The sequence below is a fragment of the Parambassis ranga genome, chromosome 13 (genome assembly GCF_900634625.1).
Source record: "Parambassis ranga chromosome 13, fParRan2.1, whole genome shotgun sequence".
Classification (NCBI taxonomy): domain Eukaryota; kingdom Metazoa; phylum Chordata; class Actinopteri; family Ambassidae; genus Parambassis; species Parambassis ranga.
This window is the reverse complement of record NC_041033.1, coordinates 5,935,126-5,958,276: the sequence shown is the minus strand read 5'-3', so window position 1 is coordinate 5,958,276 and position 23,151 is coordinate 5,935,126. Positions and strand designations below refer to the sequence as shown.

The 23,151-nt window shown below is 40.7% G+C and overlaps 1 protein-coding gene across 1 annotated transcript in view; it reads left to right on the top strand.

The window, feature by feature from the left end:
* The first annotated feature begins 224 nt into the window (after positions 1–224).
* The window catches only part of lsamp (limbic system associated membrane protein), a 178,815-nt gene continuing 155,888 nt past the window's right edge, over positions 225–23,151 (top strand). The window contains exon 1 of the mRNA XM_028420577.1: positions 225–626. Coding sequence (XP_028276378.1) covers positions 472–626 — 155 coding nt within the window. The 5' untranslated portion in view covers positions 225–471. The remainder of the gene's footprint in view (positions 627–23,151) is intronic.

Here is a 23,151-nt window from a genome sequence, read left to right as displayed (position 1 = left end):
TTCTCAGTCCACACTCAGTTGTGTCTCACTGAAAGGGTCCTCAGGTGGTGCTGTTGTCCTGACAACCAATAAGGGGAGCATCACAGTCAGACGGCTGGATAATCTGAGAGAGAGAGAGAGAGAGAGAGAGAGAGAGAGGATGTGGAGGTGGTGGTGGTGGTGGTGGGGGGTGATTTTCCCAGACTCTGAACAGAAGCCTGCCTCTCTCCATCGCCGCTGCTGGCTGTGCCGTCCCTTTTTACGCGGAGAGTATTACGCATCACTGGACTACAGAGCGTGGACCCCGCACGTTTTTTTTCTCTCGTTCCAAAAGTATTTTAGGGAACCTATCCTATCGGGACTGCTTTGGACCCGAACACATTCTGCGTTCACCACAAGTCTGGACAACTATACTCTTCAGTTCTACCCTTTTCACCCTTGGATCTAATCGCTCCCGAAACGCGCGCTCTCTTTATTTTTTTCAAAAAAAAAATGCAAGTCGGACGCAAATCGTGCTGGAGACAATTGCAGGCTTCTTTTTTCAGACTGCTATGTCTTATCCCCACAGGATTCCCCGTCCGGAGTGTGGATATGCAGCGGGCCACGGACAACATCACCGTCCGCCAGGGCGACACGGCGATCATAAGGTAAGACTCCTCTTCCAACTTTCCTCTCCTCCCCGCGTCCCTCCGGATGCACAGCAGCATCTGTCCGGCATGCTGCGTGCAACAGCGCCAGAGGGGAACATTTCATGTGCATATAACCAAAATACTTGTCTTTTTCTGAAGGATTTGTATCGTTTTAACCCTTTAAGAAGTGAGAGAAGGATGCGAAATGTTTGGATGTGAGTTGATCCGCGTTGAACTTTTACATCAGCAGACAGTCCTATCTTTATAACGTAGCCTGTCATTACAAATATATGAATATAATCACTTACCACACAATCCTATGGATGCATGGGCTACATTTTAATGTGGCATTTAATGAGGGGATTAAACGCACTGAGCACCGCAGCGGTGACCGACGCTTTATTGAAACTTCAGAAACCCTCTTGACAAGGCAAAGTGCGTCACGGTGTGCGGACATGCTGTTTGTCCGTGTGTGTGTGTGTGTGTGTGTGTGTGTGTGTGTGTGCTTTAACGGCAAAGAGGAGGATTCCAGGCACAGATGAGAGGAGAACTGTGCAGTCTTGTTTTAAAAATCCCTGTGGGATGTTTGTAGGGGATGCAAACTGTGAAGTATCACCAAGGTGTCAACAAGAAAAGATAGAAATACAGTAATTTGATTCAAACTCACTATTAATTTAAACCACGAGCCTCCAAATCCACTTTGGTCTCCTTTTAGATTCAGATATTGTATCCGTTGTAGCCTTACATCCCACTTAATCACTTCTCAGACAATGCAAGCTGTCAACTACCGTCTTATAGCGATACTACTGGGCAGATGTCAGAGACCACGTGATCCCAGCCATGTGTTTGTGGAAGGCTATAAATGCAAAGGAAGGGATTTAGATTGTTTTTTTTTTGGTAAACAATGAGCTTTGCCTGTCACTCACCAACCCCCTCATCCACCCACCCACCCCCAAAATGGGATGTACTGTACACTACACTGTTGGGAAATCCACTGATATAATAGGCTGCACACAGAACACTCAATCACATTGATTTCCAGCAGCACTCCCTCACTCCTCTTTCATGCTTTATTTACAGTACATCGGCCAGCCTTGCTTAATGAGTGTGAGAATATAAAATGCAATTACAGGACAGACCTTTAACACTACCTGTCAAAAAGCCTGCACACACACACACACACACGCACACACACTTCTACACATGTCCCCCACACACTCACTAAAAGAATCCTTGTAATGGATCCCTTCTTGCAAACAGGTGCCATCTATTCAGGTATCTGCTGATCAGATTAGTCAATTGACTCAGTTACTGTTGAACTTAGCAGGAGGTCACAGCTATTTGTTTCACTTTCCAAATCCAATTGACTGTGTCTTTGCTATATTCAGCCATTTAGTCACCCAGTCAGTCTGCTTCCTTTTTAAAAGGCGATGGCATGCTTTGCACTCAGCCAGAACCAAATTAGATTCTCCTTTCCAAGAAAGCTGCCCACTATTTTACCGCTATTAGCCCTGATAAATGATGTTTGAATAATCATCTGTGGTGATCACTCAGAGTGTGTCATAATTAATTTGACACTTGTAATGCATCCTGTTGGGATTTATGGTCTGTCTTATTTATTGTCAGTCAGGCGGCGATAAACTGCAACTCAGACCCCCGTGGCTCTGTTGAAAAATGCAGCCATTTTTCACACCCAGTTTCCACCTGACAAATTGGATACAGGAGGAGGAAGAAAAAAAAAGCATGAGGGCTAAAATGCAAGAAGTTTGAGCAGGGGCGGGAGGCCGTTGGCGAGTAATTTGTTGAGCTACACAGTGTATCTGATTCTGTAAGCTTTGCTTTTTTTGTGAAGGCTGAGGGGATATTGGTGACCTGGGGGCGTAATAAGGCCCCAGCTCCTTTAGTGGAGCCCATGGCTGCAGTCGTGACATTCATGGCACGAGAGGAGAAAGGGTGGGAGCAGGAAAACGCAGTATGTGGCCAAACGGCCGCTGTGACAGAACACGCACACAGCAGCAGCAAGCTGCCCTACTGGAATGAGAAAATGAAATTTATTTTTACCAGATTCCCAGGACTGTGTCATGCTGAATAAATACGCGAAATCATTCAATTCAAAACTTTTAGATTTGTAGCACTATTGTAACACTCTGTGTCAGAAGTATTTATTCAAGCCTCTCTATGCCTGCAGATTATTTGATGCCATGACTAATGCATTATTTTAGTCTGGGTTGTACAGCTTTTTAAACCACAGGATGCATTAGAGAACCTAGTGGGCAGAATTACATCAGGAATTATTCATAAAACATTTGAATCCTGAGATTTTTACTATATCTGCCAATGGTTTGTTGTGACAGACACACAAACCAAAGCCTCGGCATGTTGTGACACCTCGGCACGCTGTGTTCGCAGAATCCCATTCTTCCTCCATCACAAGTGTACATAAGCTAAATATTGACGGATATCTCCACCAACTGTTACCGCCTATATGGATCAGCGGCGAATCTGAATTGATTTTTCACAGGCTTCTGTTGTAGCTCACAAAGACTGAAATCCAGCAGCCTGTTGTCCTTTTACGTCGGCCTCATATTTTCAGATTAAGGCTTCATCTTAACCTTTGAAGCAGGTCATAAAAGGGTTAATCTGAAAGAGATCATTCTCCTAAAGACAGTGGCTTTACGTGTTGTCACCTCAACCATCAGTTGCAGTGTGAAGTGAGATTATCTGACACAGGATTAAGTAAGCACAAGCAGCAAGGTTTCATAATATGGTTTCTTGGATCTTGTGTCAGTGTTGTGTAACATACTTTTCCCAGAAGCATATAAGCACCCTGCACCCTAAGTTTTACACTGTTCAATGTTCTGCCTGCTCTCTGTTTAACTCAAAGATTATTTTAGACTTGGACCCTCCAAATTCCTTTTCTTCTTCCTCTTCTTCTTCTTCTTCTTCTGAAAATTCTGCCTGAAGTGACATTTGCCCCTGGAAAGCATGAACATAAGTCGCACTGTATTATATCTAGGCCTGTATCCCAGCAGTCATGTTTCATACTTATAAGATTTGGGTCACAGGAAAACATTTCATATTTCAGAGCCTCCTTCCGTGTTGACTTAGACTGTGTTTTTTCATCTTTTTACAAGGATGATGCCAACAAGTGAAATCTAACTCTACTCCTTCTTGTCACAATATAAATCTAAAAATACAAAGAAAAGTTTGTTCGAATTGTTTGAAGCTCTTTTTGTGTCACAATAGTTTACTTTTAATTTTTTGTCCTTTTTTTATGCATTGGCCTTAAGGAAGAGTGTCAGGCAAAGCCCTGATAATTGACAATTTCTTATTACAGCATTGATGACACAGTGTCTGTGATCACACTCCTCTGGGTCAATTATCTGCGCTTTGACAATACACTCTGCCTAGCTTGTTACTTTTAGGAAAGATGATTCTGCACTTGTGCTTGCCCCTGAAGGATCTTCATCATAACTTACTCCAGAATTCTACCTTTATTTCGAGCCAAATATCATGTATGTGAAACCTGCCAGAGGGCTCTGACAGCTACATAAGACATGATGTTAGTCTAATCCAATCTCTAATACCATTTGCAATGCCAGAGAATCGTGAATACTTCAATTTGCATTATTGAAGCTTCAACTATTGAACTCTGATGGATTCTGCATCATTGAGTGCTGATGTGTGCACTAGACACACTCCAAAGAACTGCACTTTTCCAACGCTGAAACAAAAGATTTCCAGATGCTGCAAATTAGCTGACATTCCCAGCATTTTCCACTGTGAGGAAAGCTGATCAGACAGTATATTCCCACAGTGCCAGGTGGCAGCAATCTCACCAAATCTGCATGAAAAGCATGCAGGAGATATCTTCTCTGCAATAACATTTTATTATTGTAAGTCAATTTAATGCAGATAAAAGTTGCAATACAACAATAAACCACACACCCCAAATGTTAGCCTGTATTTCTGATTAGATTTTGTGTGTAAAATCAATCATTCAGGTTCATTCCAAAGCACTGATAACACATGAATGAATTCTATGCTATTTTTATTGATCAACACTCACAGTGTTATAAAACCAGTCCTCATATTCTACTATATTAAGGAAGTTCAAGCCCAGAGTTCCTGAGCACAATACAATGGACAATAGCCCCGGGCAGCATCACACACAGTGGATGACAAACACAACAATGTGACTTTTGTAAATAATTATTTTTTGTTATTATTATTTTTTATTTTGTTTTATAACTTTAGTTTTTTACTGTGCATAAAATAAAGAAGTTTGTGCTAAGAATGTTAATAGATGCTGAATTCTAAATAACTAAATTTAGATAAAATAAATAACTGGCTCAGGCTAATGAGGGATGGGGTCTGGGGCCACACATTATGACTTATTGAACCACATGCAGTTGTGTATAGCAGTGTAGTGTTCTATCACTGTTCCATAAACTGACCTGTCAACACTTCTGTCACATTAAATCATGATGCAGATATTAATTTTCACAGACACTACAAAGTGTTGGTAAAATGAAACTTAAGCAATACAGTCCGGACTGTATTCCATGTGCAGGGAGGAAAACTGAGGGAAAACAGATCAATTTTTGGATTTCCGGGCAGAGGGCAATGGTGCAACATAGTTTATGATGCCCTACCCCCGAGGGACCTCTACATTTCTTTCTCTTGCTTATCAGAGCACAGTGAGAGTTTTTTTTTTTTTTAGTTTAAAGCCATAGGCATCTGTCAGTCCCTCCATTTCTTCATTGTTCTGTTTGACAGCACTGAATTGTCCAGTTGTGCTCTTAACCTGTTTCACAGAGCAGATGTGAAGAGGGAGTTTTTCTTCAAAAGGATCATCAAGAAAAGAAAAAAACGTAGTTATGGGGAAAAATGGTGGCCAAAGAGCACTCAGTAAGAAAGAGAGGCATAAATAGAGGGAAGAGAGGAGTATGATGGTTGGAATTAGTGTGGGAGGGAAGAAGGAGGGCAGGGACACAGTATTAGTACAATCAGCACAATAATCCCTTCTGTTCCAGCCTGGGCCGACGTAGGATTTTCAAATCAATTTCATTTTCGCTCATGACGGTACAGTGGGCGAGCTGAGTGGCTGCCAGTTGGGTCATTATCGTCTTGTCCCCATTTTTGGCTTGGGACAGAGCAGAGGTGGGTTGGGGAGGGGTGGAAGGAGGCGGGTAGGGGATGCTTTGGCGACACAGGGAGTTGGGTTTTGGTTGATATTTTGCCAATACTGCAAAGTTTTCTAAAGTCTTTAGTAGCAGCTGCAAGTCATCACAACTTGCACACAAGTCTTTCATCTTGGTCAGTAGGATCTGAATAATGGCCTGCAGAGACAGTGCAAAGTCTTTTGACATGGCACAGGAGCAGAGTTCTGATGCTCTCACCCTAAGCTCACACTCCAGTACGTTTCAGAGGGCTGTCTGAGCGTCATTCAAAGACTCCAACCCAGATATGCTCTCAGCTCTGTGGTTTGATGTTTGCTGCTTCAACTTTAACAAAACATACCAGGACACTGTGAGCTCTTTATTACGTGCTTTCAACATGTTTTTGTGAATAACTCAACCAAGGAATCCAGAACTGGAATGTTTTTTGATACAACTGAATATTAAAGTAGTGCTTCTCCCTAAAAGCAATTCCACTCCATTTCCCTCTTTACCCAGGCTTTTGTTAGGCAGAGCAGACTGTCTCTAAGTGCATATTTAAACTACTCAGCGATTTCTCACAGCCCGTGGCTACCTATAGGTGATGGCAGTCCAAGTGCAGCGAAGGAGTATTCTTATTGCTTTCAGAAAATCTCAAAATGTCAGAGTGCCACGGAGTTGCAGGATATGTAGTATTAAAAGGGCATGCTTCAAATTACTGTCCATATGTACTGGGCTGTGTGTGGTATAAAGCAGCCCCTTGTGTATGTCTTTCTTACTTTATTAGCTCCTGTTCACTGGGCTTTGTCAACATAATGACACTTTAATTTTTAAGAAGTTTAGTGTCATTACTTATGTGCCACTGTGATTAATTGCCAACATCAGTAGAGCTGCTTATAGAGCAAGACTTCTTTACTGAAAGTTTCCATCTTCACTGCCATTAAACTGGCTCATTTGCTGCAGTTTAGCTTTAAAACTTCAAAAAACAAAGCAGGACCCTGAATCAAAATCTTTAAAAAAAAAATGAAATAATCATAATAATTAAGCGCCCCTGACATGAAAATAGAGCTTGAGCTCCATTCAGCTGTGGAAGCAGGTTAAATACATTTAAATCTCTCCATCAGTCAGGGAATGAATTCAAATTAAAGCTGAAACATGAGGGTTTGAGCTGTGATGACTTGTGTCCTTGCAGCTGTAAATCCACATGGCTTTAAAGCAGATTACAGAGGCCTGCAGTAAGTAATAGTCCTGGATGAGCACAGTCATTGTTTACCACACATTTTCTTCTAAAATCAGCAAAAAATAAATAAACCTGCTTACTGACCCACTGACATGAACTCTACAGGCAGATGGCATGTGCATCATCAGTGAAGCAGATCAAAGCACGTTTGTTCAGAATATGCTATGTCAGTTTTTGTTATCAATTTATTTTATTTTGTTTATATTTATTTCCATTGATTCTGTTGTTATTAGGATTATGTGCCTTTACAGACCCCAGCAGCACTGTGCACTGGTGCATGTTTTATTTGGCAGTTTAGGCAGGTTTATCGAATATTATATTTAATTTTCCTAGCATTACCTTCAGCTGCTTATGCAGTTATTGGCTTGTTTTTTTATTAAGTCTGCAATTACATGGATACACAATCAACTAATTAATACAATTAATACATTATATTCCAAGGGAAAGTTTATACAGCCTTTTTTGGAGCCTGCATTGGCTTAATTTCTCAACTAAAAAGCTTAGTGTGGCAGTGTTAATAAAAATGTATTAATTTGTTCATGGCTAATAAGTACAATAAATATGAAAATGTGATTTTACAATCTTTGGAAAAGAATATCAGCTTCTTGGTGAACTGTTTTTTTAGTCTTTAGTGATGGACCTACATTTTCGAGGATGTAAGTAATGGACAGTAGTGTCTCTTTTTGTCTCATCATCACGTGTCTGCCGCTGACTTACAGGTTATTTTCAGTGGTACATCCTTGATATTGAAAGGTTGTGATGCAAATGAAGTTGTACCTGAGGCTACTGATGATGAGGAATCATTTTTTTCAAGCCAATTACAGCATGAATCTGATTATTTCAAACCACAATTAATAATCACAAAGCCCTTCAGAGCTGATATCAGATGATACACACTCTGAATGGCACAACAGTTAAAATACATCTCATTAGTGCTCTCAAAAGAAATAAGGACTAATGAGGAAATCTCAAAACCTTAGCTTTGTGTCAAAGAGCAGGCAGGTTTGGTGATCTATAAGCATGTACTTTGTTCAGAATAGGAGCTTCTTCAGCTGAAAAAATCTGCCAAGTTTGTCCATCCATATTTAAAATCCACTGTTCAGTTTGATAAGTGGCATATAAGCTACAACGGTAGTTATTCTACACTGTGTAGTTGCAAACATGTTTTAGGGTTGGTAACGGCAGCCAGGTGATCTCCCTTTGAGATAAGGTCAGGAGCTCGGCTATCCAGGAGGAGCTCAGTGTAGAGCCGCTGCTCCTCCACATTGAAAGGAGCCTGTTGAGGTGGTGACCCAGGACACACTGGAGGGACTACATGTCTTGGCTGGCATGGGAACACCTTGGAATTGAAACCTGGTGAAGGTGACCCAGGAGACAGAGACAGAGGTCTGGGCTGGAGGTGGGCTGCTGCCCCCATGACCCGACCCCGGATAAGGGTAAGAAAATGGATGACCGGAGGCGAGCCGGTTCACCTTTGATAGACTTTTGATCTAGGCGTCCCTCGTTGCATGCAGGTCAACAATCAGGACTGATACCAAACTCTTGTAGGTGTAGGTGTCAGTTACTAAAATGAGGAAAAAATGAAACATTTTATCTTTCCATTCCAGAGAATGGAATTCATTTTTTACCATAAAGGAAAAAAATGAAGTTCTTTATCATTTGTCAGCGTGAACAGCTCAGATATGAGTCCCTGTCATACTCATCACATGGAGTCCAGTGTGCAGGCTTGCTTGAATTGCTGAGAGGCAGCAGTAGCCTACCGTGCATTGACTGTCTGTGTTGTATCCACAGGGGACTGCATACTGTACCGCCCACACTGCTGGAAGTGGGCTACATTTTGCAACTCCAACAGTATAAAGTAATCCTGTAATCCTTCACAAGTAAAGCTCAGTGATACCTCTTTTATTATATTTTGTAATGCAGCAAAGCAATTCTCAAATATAGCAATACAAAGGAGTCCACCAAAGCAGATATGCACACTGTGTTTAAGATCATTTTAACATGCAGTGTAGAGAAATTTCCGACTACCAGCTTTGTTAATCACCATAAGGTCACAAATCAAATCTAAATGCCAAATCTAGGACCGTGTTATTGACGATAAAAGCCGTCTGCCTAACAATACTCATCTGATGGTTTAAAAATCTCCCATTGACACTCATTACTAAGATTTGTCTAATTTGATAGTGAGGAGTGCATTTTTCCCACCAGGACAGCTGACTCTCATGGTTCTGTATCATCATGATGCTGCCATTACAATTAAGCAGAATGTATCTGTGGGTGGCCTTTGACGATTTGATTGTGTAACATGGTGAATGGTGCAGCTGCAATGTGAAGTAGTGAGTAAAAGGTTTATGGTTTTCTGTACATATACTATATGAGGTATAGAAAAGTAATCATGTTTAGTAAATTCTGGCAAAAGAAAGGAAAAATCATATTACCATGAATAGAAAATGCACATTTTATTAATATTGGTGTAAATGTTAGAATTAATTAAAGCCTGCCAAATTCTATTTAAATCAAAAGGCATGATAATCCTCCAATAAATTTGAATCAATATTACAAAAGTATACTTAATTGTTTTGTGATATTGACTTGAGTGCATTTTGCGCTGCATTTCCATATTTTGTATTGGCACTAATGCCAGAGAAACGTTGGGTTCTCCCCAGGGGGAAACAGTGTTGATTTGTTTCAAAGACGTGCCTCTAAATGGCCCTTAATGGCAGCATGTTTTGATCTGCTTTATCCAACTGAGTTTTACTTTCCATTTCAAAAAGAAAAGGACATGAAAAGGCCACAGTGGTAAAGGTGTTGGGGATTAATTAGTTTCTCTCTTGAGTATTTGGCATTTGAGGAATTGCGGATGACTCTGTGGCCTACTTGCTCTACAATCCTCCTCTGATTTGTATAGCAAAAATGTGTCAGATGTAACAAAAAAAAAAAGTTTAACTCAAGTACTTGTGACTTCATAAAGCATGCTGTCATTAACATTGTAAAGTAATTCAGTGCTGCTTGTCTCATTTACCATTAACAATTCCTATTCACTTCAATATAATCCTCTACCCAGTGGAACAGCATTGTTTTCAATTACTTGTGTCTCTGCGTGATATACGATTACCTCCAATTAAATTAGGTCCCTTAGTGAGCAGTTTAGCTATTGATCCCTCATTCATAAACTTTTTTTTTTTTTATTTCCCATTGACCCTCGACAAAGCCCTCTTGTCGGCTTCCACCTTTGGGCTTGTAGAGAGGCTGGGTCTTACCCAGGAGTACATTGCAGGCTTGACTAAGCCATTATTACCTGATGTTCAGCACTTAAACTACATTAGCTAAAGCACTGCGGTGCACTCACATTTAAAAAGGCGGTTTGCATACAAAGGTTCTCTCATCACCTGAGGACAGGGGGAGGCATTTGCTAGTATCTGCCTGACTGCACATCAATGAAGTGGGAGAATGCAAATAAAACCTTGAGAATAAGTTGCTATTTGATGACATTTGTTTTTACACTGCAAATAGAATTTTTGATAAGTGCAAAATGGAAATGTAGGAAAGGAATATGTTGATAAAACAATGTTTTTTTTTAATCATTCAGTAGTCATTTAGCCATCTGCTATAAATGCAAAAACACCGTATGAGGCCATAGAGTCTCCGTAAAGTGTTGTCATGATCTTTTTCCTGCACTTTCCAAAAGTTGTGTTATATACAGTACATATTGTTAATATGATGTGTTAGCAGTGGGCTGCAAACACAGATGGTAAACAGAGATGGATTAACCTTCGGTGACATCACCCATTGGTTTTGAAGTTGGATGTGGGAGGATCCAGCCATCACTCCCAGTTAAGTTAAGTGGTGGAACTGAAGCTGAGACAACACCCACGTTTGTTCTAGTTTCTAAATATGTTTACTTTACACTTAAGTTGAACATCTTCACATGGAGATTGACTCATTTTTGTACACAGACTCAAGTGACCACTTAAAGGAGCTGCAGTTTTTTCCTCAGCCCAAATATACTTGGCAACAGATAAATGCCAGGGGTCACTGGGCTTATTAGTTGTATGGGTTTAATCAAAATCAACCACTTTTGTACATTCTTTGACAATTGAAAGCCCTTTTCAGACATGGGGATCACTGGCTTCATCAATCTGTTAAAGTGGCAGCATTCTGTCATTCAGACATAGGTCACTTTTACATTAATGAGCCTCACGGCTCCATTCAGACATACCCACGACAGTGATGGAGAGCTACGGTGTGTGCGCTGGCCTCCTGGTCTCCTTCTACGTTGCCATCAGCATGTCCCGTCTCTGTGTGAACTTTTTCCTTCAATTTTCTCTCATAATGTCTCTTTCATTTATGTCTTGAGCAGGTGGTCTGGAGTCTACTCTGTAATCTTGTGTATGCCCATCCAGTAACACTTTTATTTCAGCCTAGTTAAAAGTGCTTTGTGACGAGGTCAGATCTAGCGATATTATGACTACAACCAGGGCGCTCATACAAATGACACCATTAGATGCTGTCACATTAATAAAATGGACTGCATGTCTAAGTTGTTCCATTCATCATACATAGATGTCTTTCATTAATATACACATGTACATTAAAAGCCTTGAGTTAACTAAGTGGTCTTTCATTATTCATATGCTTTTGAATGTGGAGCTGCGAGACTCAACACATCCACATGAATAAACAAGATGTTTGGTTACATCAGTTCTGCTGAACTGAAGAAGCCACATGGAGGAGTGGCGAAACATCTTCACAAAACAATCCTTTAATCCAGTTGCCTTGATTTAAACTCTTGGAAATGACCACTGGTTTAGTTTTTCCAGAAGGGGACATATGGATGTGCTGCATGTCCAATGCCATCTGATCATGGAACAGATATAGCTGCAGAAGTCTGGAGTAGAATATTTTCATTATATTGAACATTAAAGCATTGTGCTTTTTTTCCCATCATGCCCTACCAAGATTTATGAGCATCAGCGTCGAAACGATTACGCGACACGTTCAAATCCACATTTTGACCTGTACTTGCCGTTTAATGTGCATTTAAAGGCTTTGAAGTTGTCTACTAAGTGCTGTTGCTACTAGGATTGCCGGCATTTGCATCTTATAGCTTTCTCTCAAAGTGCTGAAGGACATAACACAATGTGGTGTGCCGGAGGTAAACACTGTACCCAAAGACTAGGAACAGGTGGCAAAGTACAAACACACAGTACCTTAGAGAAATGGCAGTAACGGTCCTCCTTTGTGTCTTCAAACAATAAGGAACCAAAGGAGAGGAACCGCTCAGTCTATTTAACTATGCTGTTCAGTTCTTTTCCTTATAAGCCATTCCTCAGAAATAATGTCTTGTTTTATTTCTTCAGGGCATTTCCATTGACTTTTCATACTCCTGCAAGAGAGCCTGTCAAAAATAAATCATATACAAGAGCAGTTTTGTGGTATATGTTTGCCATGTTTGGAGAAAAGCTGGGAGTTTTTGTGTTAGGCTTGTGTTTATAGGTGTCATTAGGGTTTCTATCTAACAGTATGTTTGTGTGTGTGTGTCCATTTGTCAGTGTGTGTGAGTATGTGTGTGTGGTTTGCCACTGGGAGTGATGTGAAAAAGCATACTGTACTGGGGTTAAAAGGATTAGAAACCACTATGGTTATCCAATCAGCCGTGGAAGAATGCACCAAAAAGAGTTGGCAGACACACTCCATTGACTGCTCCATGGACCACACTCATCTTTTAGGCCCTATTGTATTATCAAAGGGGATTCACAGTGCAGCCATGCCTTTCTATTTTGATTGTTTGGCTTACCTCAATCAATACTGACATAACAAATAAAGCCCTATTATGCAAGAAATGGTCCTGGGTGCTCCTTTTTCAGAGTTTATTTTTATACCAATACAAACGCAGCTTGAGCCGGATTTCAGGCTCATGCTAAAGAGACAGTCAGCTTGGCATTAGAAGTAGGTCAAAGGATGATATCATCATCTGTTGTGATGGCTGACCAACATCATAATGGTGAGCCACAATTGCGATGTAAAGCCCCGCCCTGACTCACACAGAATAATGCCATAGTTCCTGCAATAGCTGACTTTGCAGGGATATGAACCTGGGTATAGGTCCACTGGTGACTCTATGCCCACCCCACACATTCACTCGTATCTTTGTCCATCTTGATGTGTGACATTACCCAACTGTAGGTGGCATCAGTTTAGGAGTCACACTTAACTCTACTAGCTTCCTGTATTGATGTTGTCCTTGCTCTTGTTGTGAGAGGAGAGGCCTAGGTTTATAATTAAAGCTAGTAGTGTTTCTGGTTGTGCAGTACGAGAATACATGTGAGGTCATGGGAGTGGAGAGGTCACTCTTACAAGTAAGAAGAAAATTCTTCTGAAATCATTTTCAAGCAGTTCAAAGTAGTGCAAAAAATATGTCATTTATCAAATATTTTCTTAAATCTGCATTCCTAAATATTTGGCTTCCTCTCTTTGTGTAGAGATGTATCAGCCTCTCTGAACTCTGCTTCACTCAGCTTCTTTTGGAACATTTATTTTCTTATTTTTCTCCCATGTTACATCTTTTGAATCAGGATTTTTTTTTTTATTTTGCATAATTTAGCACTAACAGCCTGGTACGCTTTAAAAGTAGCTACAGAAAACACCTGATCCTTTCACATGATTTGAAAACTGTGGTTACTTAATCAGTCCACTGAATAAACTCACTTAAGAGCAAGTGGAATGATTTTCTGTAGTGTGAATAATACATTCTAAATAGTTAAATGACAGAACAGACATAGTTTCACACAATGAATCATTTTCTGCCTGAGAAATTTCTGGTCTATAGGAGCAGAATAAAAACAACCTTAAAGCCATGAAGTCTCAAATAATAAAAACATATGTGGTGATCTTCTGAAACATCAGCATGCGTGAATTGTGTGAATCTAAAGATATTTTATGGGTTTTATTTTATGATTAAATTTAATCACAGACTGTAGCATGGGCATTAGTTCATGTCAAGAAATCTATGGCTGACGCATAATAATGAATTCTTTAAAATCGACCCTGTAGCTGGGCTTTTCCAAGTATTAGATGCAAATCCTCTCTACTGTTATTCAGATTAAGACTGGGGCCCGTATTCAGTAAAGACGCCTGCCAAAGTGACAACACAGCAAAGGTATGCCATTCACTTCATGTAGTGGAAAGTGCCTGTCAGAGCCTCGCATAATGAAACAGTACTGCACATGCAAATCCTTTTTTTTTTTTTTTAATGTAAAGCCAGGCGGGGCACCAACTTCCATTAAATCATTATAGATTTTACCCAAGGTACCATGCAGGGCAAATAAAGGAGTATTTCTTTTTCTTTCTCAACCTGATGCAGCTCTAATGCAAATGGCGTTTTAATGCACAAAGAGTCAAGTTATGGTGAATTATCTTTTCACATTTTTGTGCATTTTTATGCAACTACATTTAGCAAATAATCGAAAAAGATAGCCGATCTTAGTCATAGAATATGTGGAATTATGCAGAGTTATGTTTTCCATTTTCATGCTGACAGTGTCTTTGGTTCCGCTGTGTTTTTGTTACACGCTGTTTGCTGTCCAGAAACTCATTGTGTCATGTTTGTACAACAGCATTCTTAGTTTTGCTGTTGTGGTAGTCAGCATTTTCAAAACTGTCCCTGCAGTACCCCTGCTGAGCTCTCTGCTTGATGCACAATCCACTTCATGCTCTTGCTCCATTCATAATTCTTCTTTGCTGCTTTCTGATGTCTCAGTTGACTCAAAATGAAGCTGCATTTAAAATCTTCTATAAGTCAAAGTCTTAAAAAATACATCATGAAACATTTAGGGCTTTTGGATAATCATGTATGACACTTTTGAATGTATGTGTTTTGTCTGCTTATTTTTCGCAATTTTGCTTTTCTTGTCACATTTATCTTCCTGTCACTCAAACTCCACTTAATGGATGTATTTTTGAGCTTTCTCTGCAGGATTGTTTCAAAAGGCCAAGCTGAGGACACGCACACACTCACAGACACTAGCTTCATTTTTTTTATTCTCTCTTTCTTTCTGAGTGAGCAAAGTGCTTTCCCCTGGGTAGGCTTCCTTTGCTCTTTGTCCTAGGCTTATACAGTTGCAGCTATGGCCCGTTGCACCATATCTGTGTCATTTTTTTGCAGACACAACCTGAATTATGTCACACAGCTGTAGTACAAAGACAGACGATGATGAAAAGCTCAAAGCTCAAACCTTCCTGAGTTCCTGAGGTTCCTACAACTTTCTCCCAAGATAGACTCTGCCATGCATTTATCATGACCTACCTCTGATGGAAAGTTAGAAAAGTTTTTTTATTCATTTCAAGTGCTGAAGGAAAAACACACTAAAAAAGCTTAAGAATAATGGTGCCATGTCTTCCTTTGTCCTCTGAGTGTGTGGTAAATCTACCCACAATCCCGCAACCTCCTGGAGTTAAACAATGCGTACATGGCACAGGGAAGGACAGAGAATGAAGCTTGTGATGGTGGTGATAATGACAGCAGCAGTGGGAAAGACAATACTGAAAATAATGATGATATGCCTGAGTAGGAGGACTGGTGCAGATGCTAATAAATTTTCATTTCAGAGAATATTCACATTTTTATTATGGTAATGAACTTTCCAATTATCGTTAGTGGTGGGATGCTGTCATTAATGTCATTTTTGATTGACTGTTCTGTATTTAAATGGATTTTTGTGCTCAAAATATCTTTTTGCAACTATTTATCACCTGCAGTTTTTTATGACCTCTTACAGTAACAAGGTAAAACAAAAGGTAGAAAATAAGTTAGTAGGTGTCAATGAAAACCTTGATATTATGCAGGAAATGATGATATTCACAGCAATTTGCATTTACTGTTTTAGAGCATGTGAGAGCTTGGAATTAGCTGTAGTAGGGGTTGATGTATGCATGCATGTCATATTTCATCTCTGCACTTAGATTGAGATCAACACTGCTGTTCTCCGATTTGTCTAATCTCAGGCCCAGTGCCCATTGCAGCAGCAGTGTAGCTAATATGGCTGTACGGTAAACTCTAAAGTTTTATGCTATGCTGCTGTAGAAGTCAGAATTTTTCAGGGACACCATGTAGAAATAAAAAGAGAGATTATTTTGGAGGGGAAAGGGACTGGTTTGTTTGTGTGTGTGTGTGTCCTTAGCTTGGCCTTCAGAAACAATCTTTGAGACAGGCAGTGAAAAAATAATAAATGTGCCTGTAGAATGTGAAGTCCGAGCATGTTCAAAGAGTACAACCCCAGCCACTTGACTAAAATGATTTTGCTTGGCTCTTTAAATTCTAAAGAAGCATGGAGGACACTGATAATATCAGTCTGGGTTATAGATTGAGACCAAGTTAGTTAGCATGGAGTTCTGACCGGGTCCAGTCGACGGGTGACCTCGTCTGTTAGCCATTAGCTCCTTAGTAGCCCAGTAACCTGTTGCTGTTTCCAGTTGGCAGTTTTAGTTAATTGACTTTTAGGACACACAAAAAAAAAATATTTATCAATTCTTTCAAACATTCAAACATTTGGTCTGCTTTCACTGGTTGGCTCTGGTTTTTCTTTTCAGGGCAGGCTCAATTTAGTAATAAAAATTTATGGCTACTGTTATGGTCTTTTATTTACAGGTCTATTCAACTACAGTTGAAGAACTTGGATCTCATCTCATCCAGGCTGGTTGGAAAAAAAATAAAAAATCTTTTTAGCAAACCTTTCTATCTTGGGGAAGTGTCTATTGATTCCGTGAGTCTAAAAGCAGTTTGACATGGTGCAAGATCTGCAGCTCCCATCCCGGCTGACTTATCTCTGATTCAGGGCTGGTTAATCCAGCATATGAAGCGCAGTGAGCGAGTGATAAATGTTGTGTTTGTATGTTGTGAGGAGAAACAGAGGGAGAGATCACAGGATACAAGAAACGAGACACACACTATCACAACCGAGACAAAAGAGACAGAACCTGAGGGACATGTTTGTCTGCTGCTTGTGATGGTACCGTTCAAGACAAGGAGCGTGTTCGCCAGGGCCTACTGCATTTTACAGGAGGAAGAATCGGTTTACAGTTCGTGCAGTGGGTCTGCTTTTAACTCTGTAGAACATTTTCGTGTTAATGATCTAAGTATGAATGGGAATTAAGACTAAAGTTGCATTCCAGGCTTATAAGTGATGGTCAGAAATATTGAAGCACTAAAGAAAATCCCATTTTCTACAAGAGCTAATGAGTAAGAACAGAGGCTCATTAATTGCAGCAGAGTATTGCCAAAACATACCAGGTGTCTTGGTTTGGTCACAGACTGGGGGAAACTAACCCCCTCCCACCCATCCACTTTTTCAATACAAGGCTTCCTGAAAACATAATGTACACACTTAACCTTTGTTCCACCTCATTATGGGAAACAAAGAGACACAGTGACAGTTTTTGTGTGTCTTTGACACACAAGCTGGCACTTGAAAGGAAATCAGTCTCATATGATTTGGCAAAGAAAGACTGATGAGAGGCAGAGCGAGGGGAAACATAGAGAGACTGAGAGAAGAAAGAGATTGATCACTGAGTGGGTAGAAATGTCAGTGTGCTCCAGGCTATGCATTTTCCACATGTGGAAGCCACCATTATCACCAGTGCTCCTTTTTTTTCCACACTTCTCTGTGATGCTCACTCAGGCCCCACCTGGCCATATACCTCTAGTGTGTTTCTCTGACTTGATGCATTGTCCTCCCCTATACATATGTATGTATATGCATACAGTAACAGACTGTTTTGCTGTTTATTTCATATATCTGTGTATGATTTAAGCAAACACTGGCAATAATACACAATATGTACAATTTTCTGCCTTTTATGTGTGAGAGTGGCAGTACAGTAACACTCTGGGACACCTTTTTAACTACTGCATTCCTCGTTCTTTCCTTTCATCGCCGTCATCATCTTCCCTAGAACACATTTTTGCTTCCTCCCCTCCTCTTGTCTCCCTGCTCTTCTCCAATTTTCTCCTCTCTGCTTCCTCCAGAGGAAGCCAGTGCTTCTCCTTAATTGACTGGTTTTGTCAAACTCCCATAACCACCATTCAAGGACAGGGTTGGGAGAAGAAATGTGTGTTTGTGTGTGACTCTGTGTGTGTGTGTGCAAATGACTCAGTGTGCCTATTGTTGTGTGCATGTGCAATTATGTTTGTGTGCAGTAGCAGCATATTACTGTGTTTTACCCCTGTCATCTAAGCCTCAGCCAGGCACGTTAGCTCGCCCACCCAGGAGAAGCCAGGATTTGCAGAGAAGGCCATAATTATAATCAATCATAAAGCAAAGCCACTTCTGAGACATGCAGGAGTTTCAGCCTCCAACGCCCCACTGCTGAGCAGCATGGAAGCCCACCAATTAGGACCCCTCAGTTCAGCACTCATTGTGCTCGACTCAGTCATGTTGTTAAAGGAAGGTTCGGTGGTCTCCTGGGTTTCAGCCAACAGGTACACATATAGGGGACGCAGCAAACACAGCTGGAAGTATGACGTTTATTCTGTGCTCTGGCTTGTTTGTTGGCTGGGTATTCAGCCAGTTAAGCTCCTCACAAAAAAAACCTACATTCTTCACACAATGCCTTTCACATCCCAAAACTTTGATCATACATGTCTTGTCATGTCAGAGGATGGTATTTGCAGTGCTTCTCTGCAGTGTTTTTGACAGAGTACAAAGTTTTTCTCTTTTTTTAATAGTAAAATAATAAAAATCCATCCGCCTTATTTCCCGATTAATTCTTTGCCAAAAAGAAGCCTGAATCCATCTTGAATTCAACATATCCATTACGCAAGCATTACTTGCATCATCTCTTATTTTGGTCCTTCAAAAAAAAAAGAACTCAAGAGGGCAGGCTCATGCAGAAGATTTTCTCATCTCTACTTTGATTGCAGAGCTGGCAGGTTGCAAACAAAACCTACTTATGTATTTTCCAGTGTGGGATCAGTGCGTGCCTGCAGGCCAAGCTTAGTGCCAGATGCACTGGCCCCTGTGACAATCCTTCTAATCTGATTAATCTCTATCCACATACTGCATTGTATGTGGTGTATTTGTGCAGTGATATTTCTCACTGGAATGTGTGGGTTGTGACTGTGACCCTTGTTGATTACATGGAGAGATCTGTTAAGCACGGAGAAGATCTTGCTGTGTTTTCTGTATGTGCGTAGACTTTGGATTCGTGCACATCACACAGATGCTTGTGTGTTTGCAGGTCTTCAAAGCATGCGTAGGTGCATTAAAGCATTTGCACATTCCGTGTGTTGTTGAAGATGTGTGTTGTTGCATTTGAAAGTTTAAATCTCTATTTACATGTTGTAGAATAGAGAGCCTTTCATTTTCTAATGCAGAGGTGAGACTATAGCGCTGTTAATTCTGTTAATTCTCAAGAACAGACTGTGCACCTTTGCAGATATAGTCATAATGAGCATCACATCCAATCTGACTTCACTTTTAAACAGTATTTTGTGGAAAAATTATTCAATGTTTTAGTAATATGGTGAATAATTTGCAGCTATCTGATAATTATAGTGCAGGCTTAAATTTATTAAAGTAACCTGCTCACTCCACATTATCATTGAGTTTCCCTGTTCTCATGTTTATATGCATGTAGCTATGAATGATTTTCTCATTATTACTTTTCTCTTAACTAAATAGACAAAGATTGTCTATTTGTGCTGCGTTTGTGAGCAGCAGTGTGCTCTTGTGTGTCCCTTGTGGTGCACATGTTTTTTTTTTTTAAATTGCATGCTCTCTGTGTGTTTGAGTGGTTTACCTCTAATTAACCCCTTCAAGACAGGTGGTTATGGATTAAGAAGTGAGTGTCCAATTATGTGATGATTGTGTATTTCTGTAGTTTATCTAACAGTCAGCTATGGGTATAACCTTTGACCCATATATGACTTCCTATGATTAAATTTGTATTTATTTCTTTAAAAAAAAGAATTCACAATAAAATGTTGTTTTGGGGCAGAAATCTTCTTTGGTCTAATTGATTCCAATAGAGGAGCAGTTCTTCATCTTTATCCTGCCCTGGGAGATCATTTTTTAGACAATCCCATTATACTAGCTCTATTTCTAAGCATGCCTAGGTTCGGGTACAAAATGTCCTTTCATCTCTTGCTGTGTTGCTCAACCGGCGCTTGCCACTGTAAGGGAAAAGGGAAGTTCACCAATTCATCAATTTTTTTCCTTTTTTTTTATCAATTCCCTTGATATCACTTCTTAATTGAGTGCTGCCGCCTCAGTGAACTGAGGCCAGCTCAGGATATAACAGAAACAAATTGAATGGACAATCTACCCTGCAACCAGAGACGCACAGAGTGTTGAAGAAATTAAACTCCTCATGACTATTTTACCAAAAAAAAAAGAAAGAAAAATGAGAAGAAGCCTGGGTTGAACCTTGTAAAAAAACTGTCATGCACTGAGCTCTGCATGTTGTTCAGCTCATGTTTTAACTAAAGGGCCAACTGATGCCTGCCAGGGCTTATTCATAATTTAGCCACGAGTTAAACCCAGTTCCCCTGTCCCCAACATCAGATTTCTCTCGTTCTTTAACATCTTGTTGCCAGCAGAAATCAACATCCAGCTGGCTCGCAGCTTCAAATAAACTAATGGTGTTTTTTGATCCGTAAACATCGTGTACTGGCCATCTGGCAAAACCCCACTTGGCCATGCTGAAGTTTACTGAGGGAGAACTCAATGTCTGTGGTTAGATATCATCAAGTGAGACCGCTGGACCTTGTCACACCTTCTGTGCACCTGCTCTGAACAGGATATATATAAATATATATAAACCTGACCCTAGAAAATACCACCCTGTGTGTAACAAGGAGTAGGCCGTGACTCAGGTAGTTCAACCTTTACCCCCTCCATATGCCGTAGCATCCATGGGCAGGGAGCTTGAACCCCAGGTCACTCATGGTGGCACCACTGGTGTGTGTGTGGGTTGTAAAGTCACGTGTAGCACTAACATTCAAAACGCATGACATACTGTAAGTGCAGACCTCTTTATCATGACCCGCAACCTCAAAACAAATGTGCTTACCTTTATAACACGGTGTCCCTCATATAATTTACATCTGCTTTTTTTTTACACTTCATGTTTGTATAACGGTTCATACAAATGGCATTTGATACTTATAAGCTGTGCCCCTGCTGCACTGCCTGGCAGGTTTACTGCAGGTCAATTATACTTACACACACACACACCACTGCCACCATCACTACCACCACACAGGCCCTAGATTACTGTGACCTACATGTGGTGGATATTATTGAACTAGGTTACTGCTAATCAACTGCATGCCCATAAGCATTGTGTGTGTGTGTGTGTGCACACGTGCACAAATGATGAGATTGATTGCATATTGGTTGGTGCGCTTGTGGGTGTGTTGTGCATGTTTTCTGTAAAATTATCATTACAGTGTTGTTGTGCTGCACTATAGAAGTGATACTGAACAAAAAAAAAACACACACACCTGACTTCCTGGAAATGCCATCCTCTCTAAAAGATTAAAATATTAAATTTCCTTAGTGCTGATTTCTCCAGACATCCTCTGTTAAATCTGGATTCCTGCCATGTACAGTAGTCAGCACTCCTATACTCAGCTGCTGACTTGCACAGCCATCACATACTGTACATGCACTGTATTGTATGGCAGGAGGCAGGCGAGCTCCAGTGTAGCTGGTGTGACTGAAAACTCATTACTGCTGGCCTAGATATTCACATTTGCACCCGATAGTGTCGAGCACACACTTAAGCTGGGCATGCAAATACATGTACAGTACATGCTCAAATCTACTGGAAGTTCCCACGCAGACTTCACAGCTCAGACGGAGCTACAAACCCTACGCTCCACATCTCTGTGTGTCTGATACAATTAAATTCCTCCGACTCTGCGCTATTTTGTGCTAATGGTCTGCTTCTGCTTGGTTGAATCACAGGGCCACTACAGAATCCAAATTGTGTTTCCTACGAGCTGTAATTGTTTTGACATTATGGTTTTATGACAGAGTCTGCATGCCTGCGTGATAAATTAAATTGCATAGGAAAAGCCTGCTTTTTAGAGGGATGGACCGAGCTGCATGCTGATGGAGTAATATAGAAACAGAGTGACTCCGGCTATATGGGAGGTGTTCGTCTGCATCTTGCTGTACATCTTTTTCGTATTGCTGACTTCATTTGAAACTTAAATTACTGACGAATCACAACTGGGTGAATAGTTGTGTTGTGTCTGTGTTGTAGCGGGGTGGGTGGTGGGAAGATGCTGTTGTTGCATGCCAATACTGTTCTTTTTCTTTTGATCACAAACTGTAACATGTGGCAGAAAGGTGCTGTTGCAGAGCAAGTCTGTTAAATGTTAAAAGGTTTTCACAGCCGACGCCTGACATCTGAGGTTAAGACTGTGATCCTTAAGATTAGCACTACAGTAAACACATCTTAGGCAGGCACTTTGTCAGAAACAACAACAACACAAGAACAACTGTTGCATCACTTTGCAGTTGCAGCAAACAAGTCATGTTGATAAAGACATTCAGGCAATAATAATGAAGAATACAAACTGATTTCTTAACCCTTCTCAAGCAGCATTCTTCAGGGCTAAGAAATTAAGGATGGAAGCACCAAACACGGAAGTTTCCTGCTGCATGCCCCCACCTCAGGGGGGGAAGGTCAGGGGCACCTGTGGCTCAGGTGGTAAAGTGCTTGTCTACTACATGCAAGGTTAGCAGCTGATCCCTGGGTTGCCATGCCATCCTTAGCCGAAGTTGCTCTCACTGGTGTGTGAAAATGTGGGCTTATGTATGTGCATAGAAGTGTGAACGTGGAACAGTGCAAAGGGCTTGGTTAGGTAGAAATGTACTACTTAAATGCAGACCGCTCACTCCTGCTCCCTGCTTTGCCAGTATTTGCATTAGTTAGATGAACTGCTGCTGCTGCCAAGATGTTGGCATCTTGTAAAAACGATTCCTCAGGAACCTATGGGTGACAACATGGCAGGTGCAACCACTGGTCAGTTACACTGGTCGAGTGTGTTACATTGTGCTGCAGTGTGGGAGTAAGGCTGTAACTTTTCTCCCTTGTGGTTTCAGTTTTTCTGCTCAATTGTTCCCTCTGTGAAAAA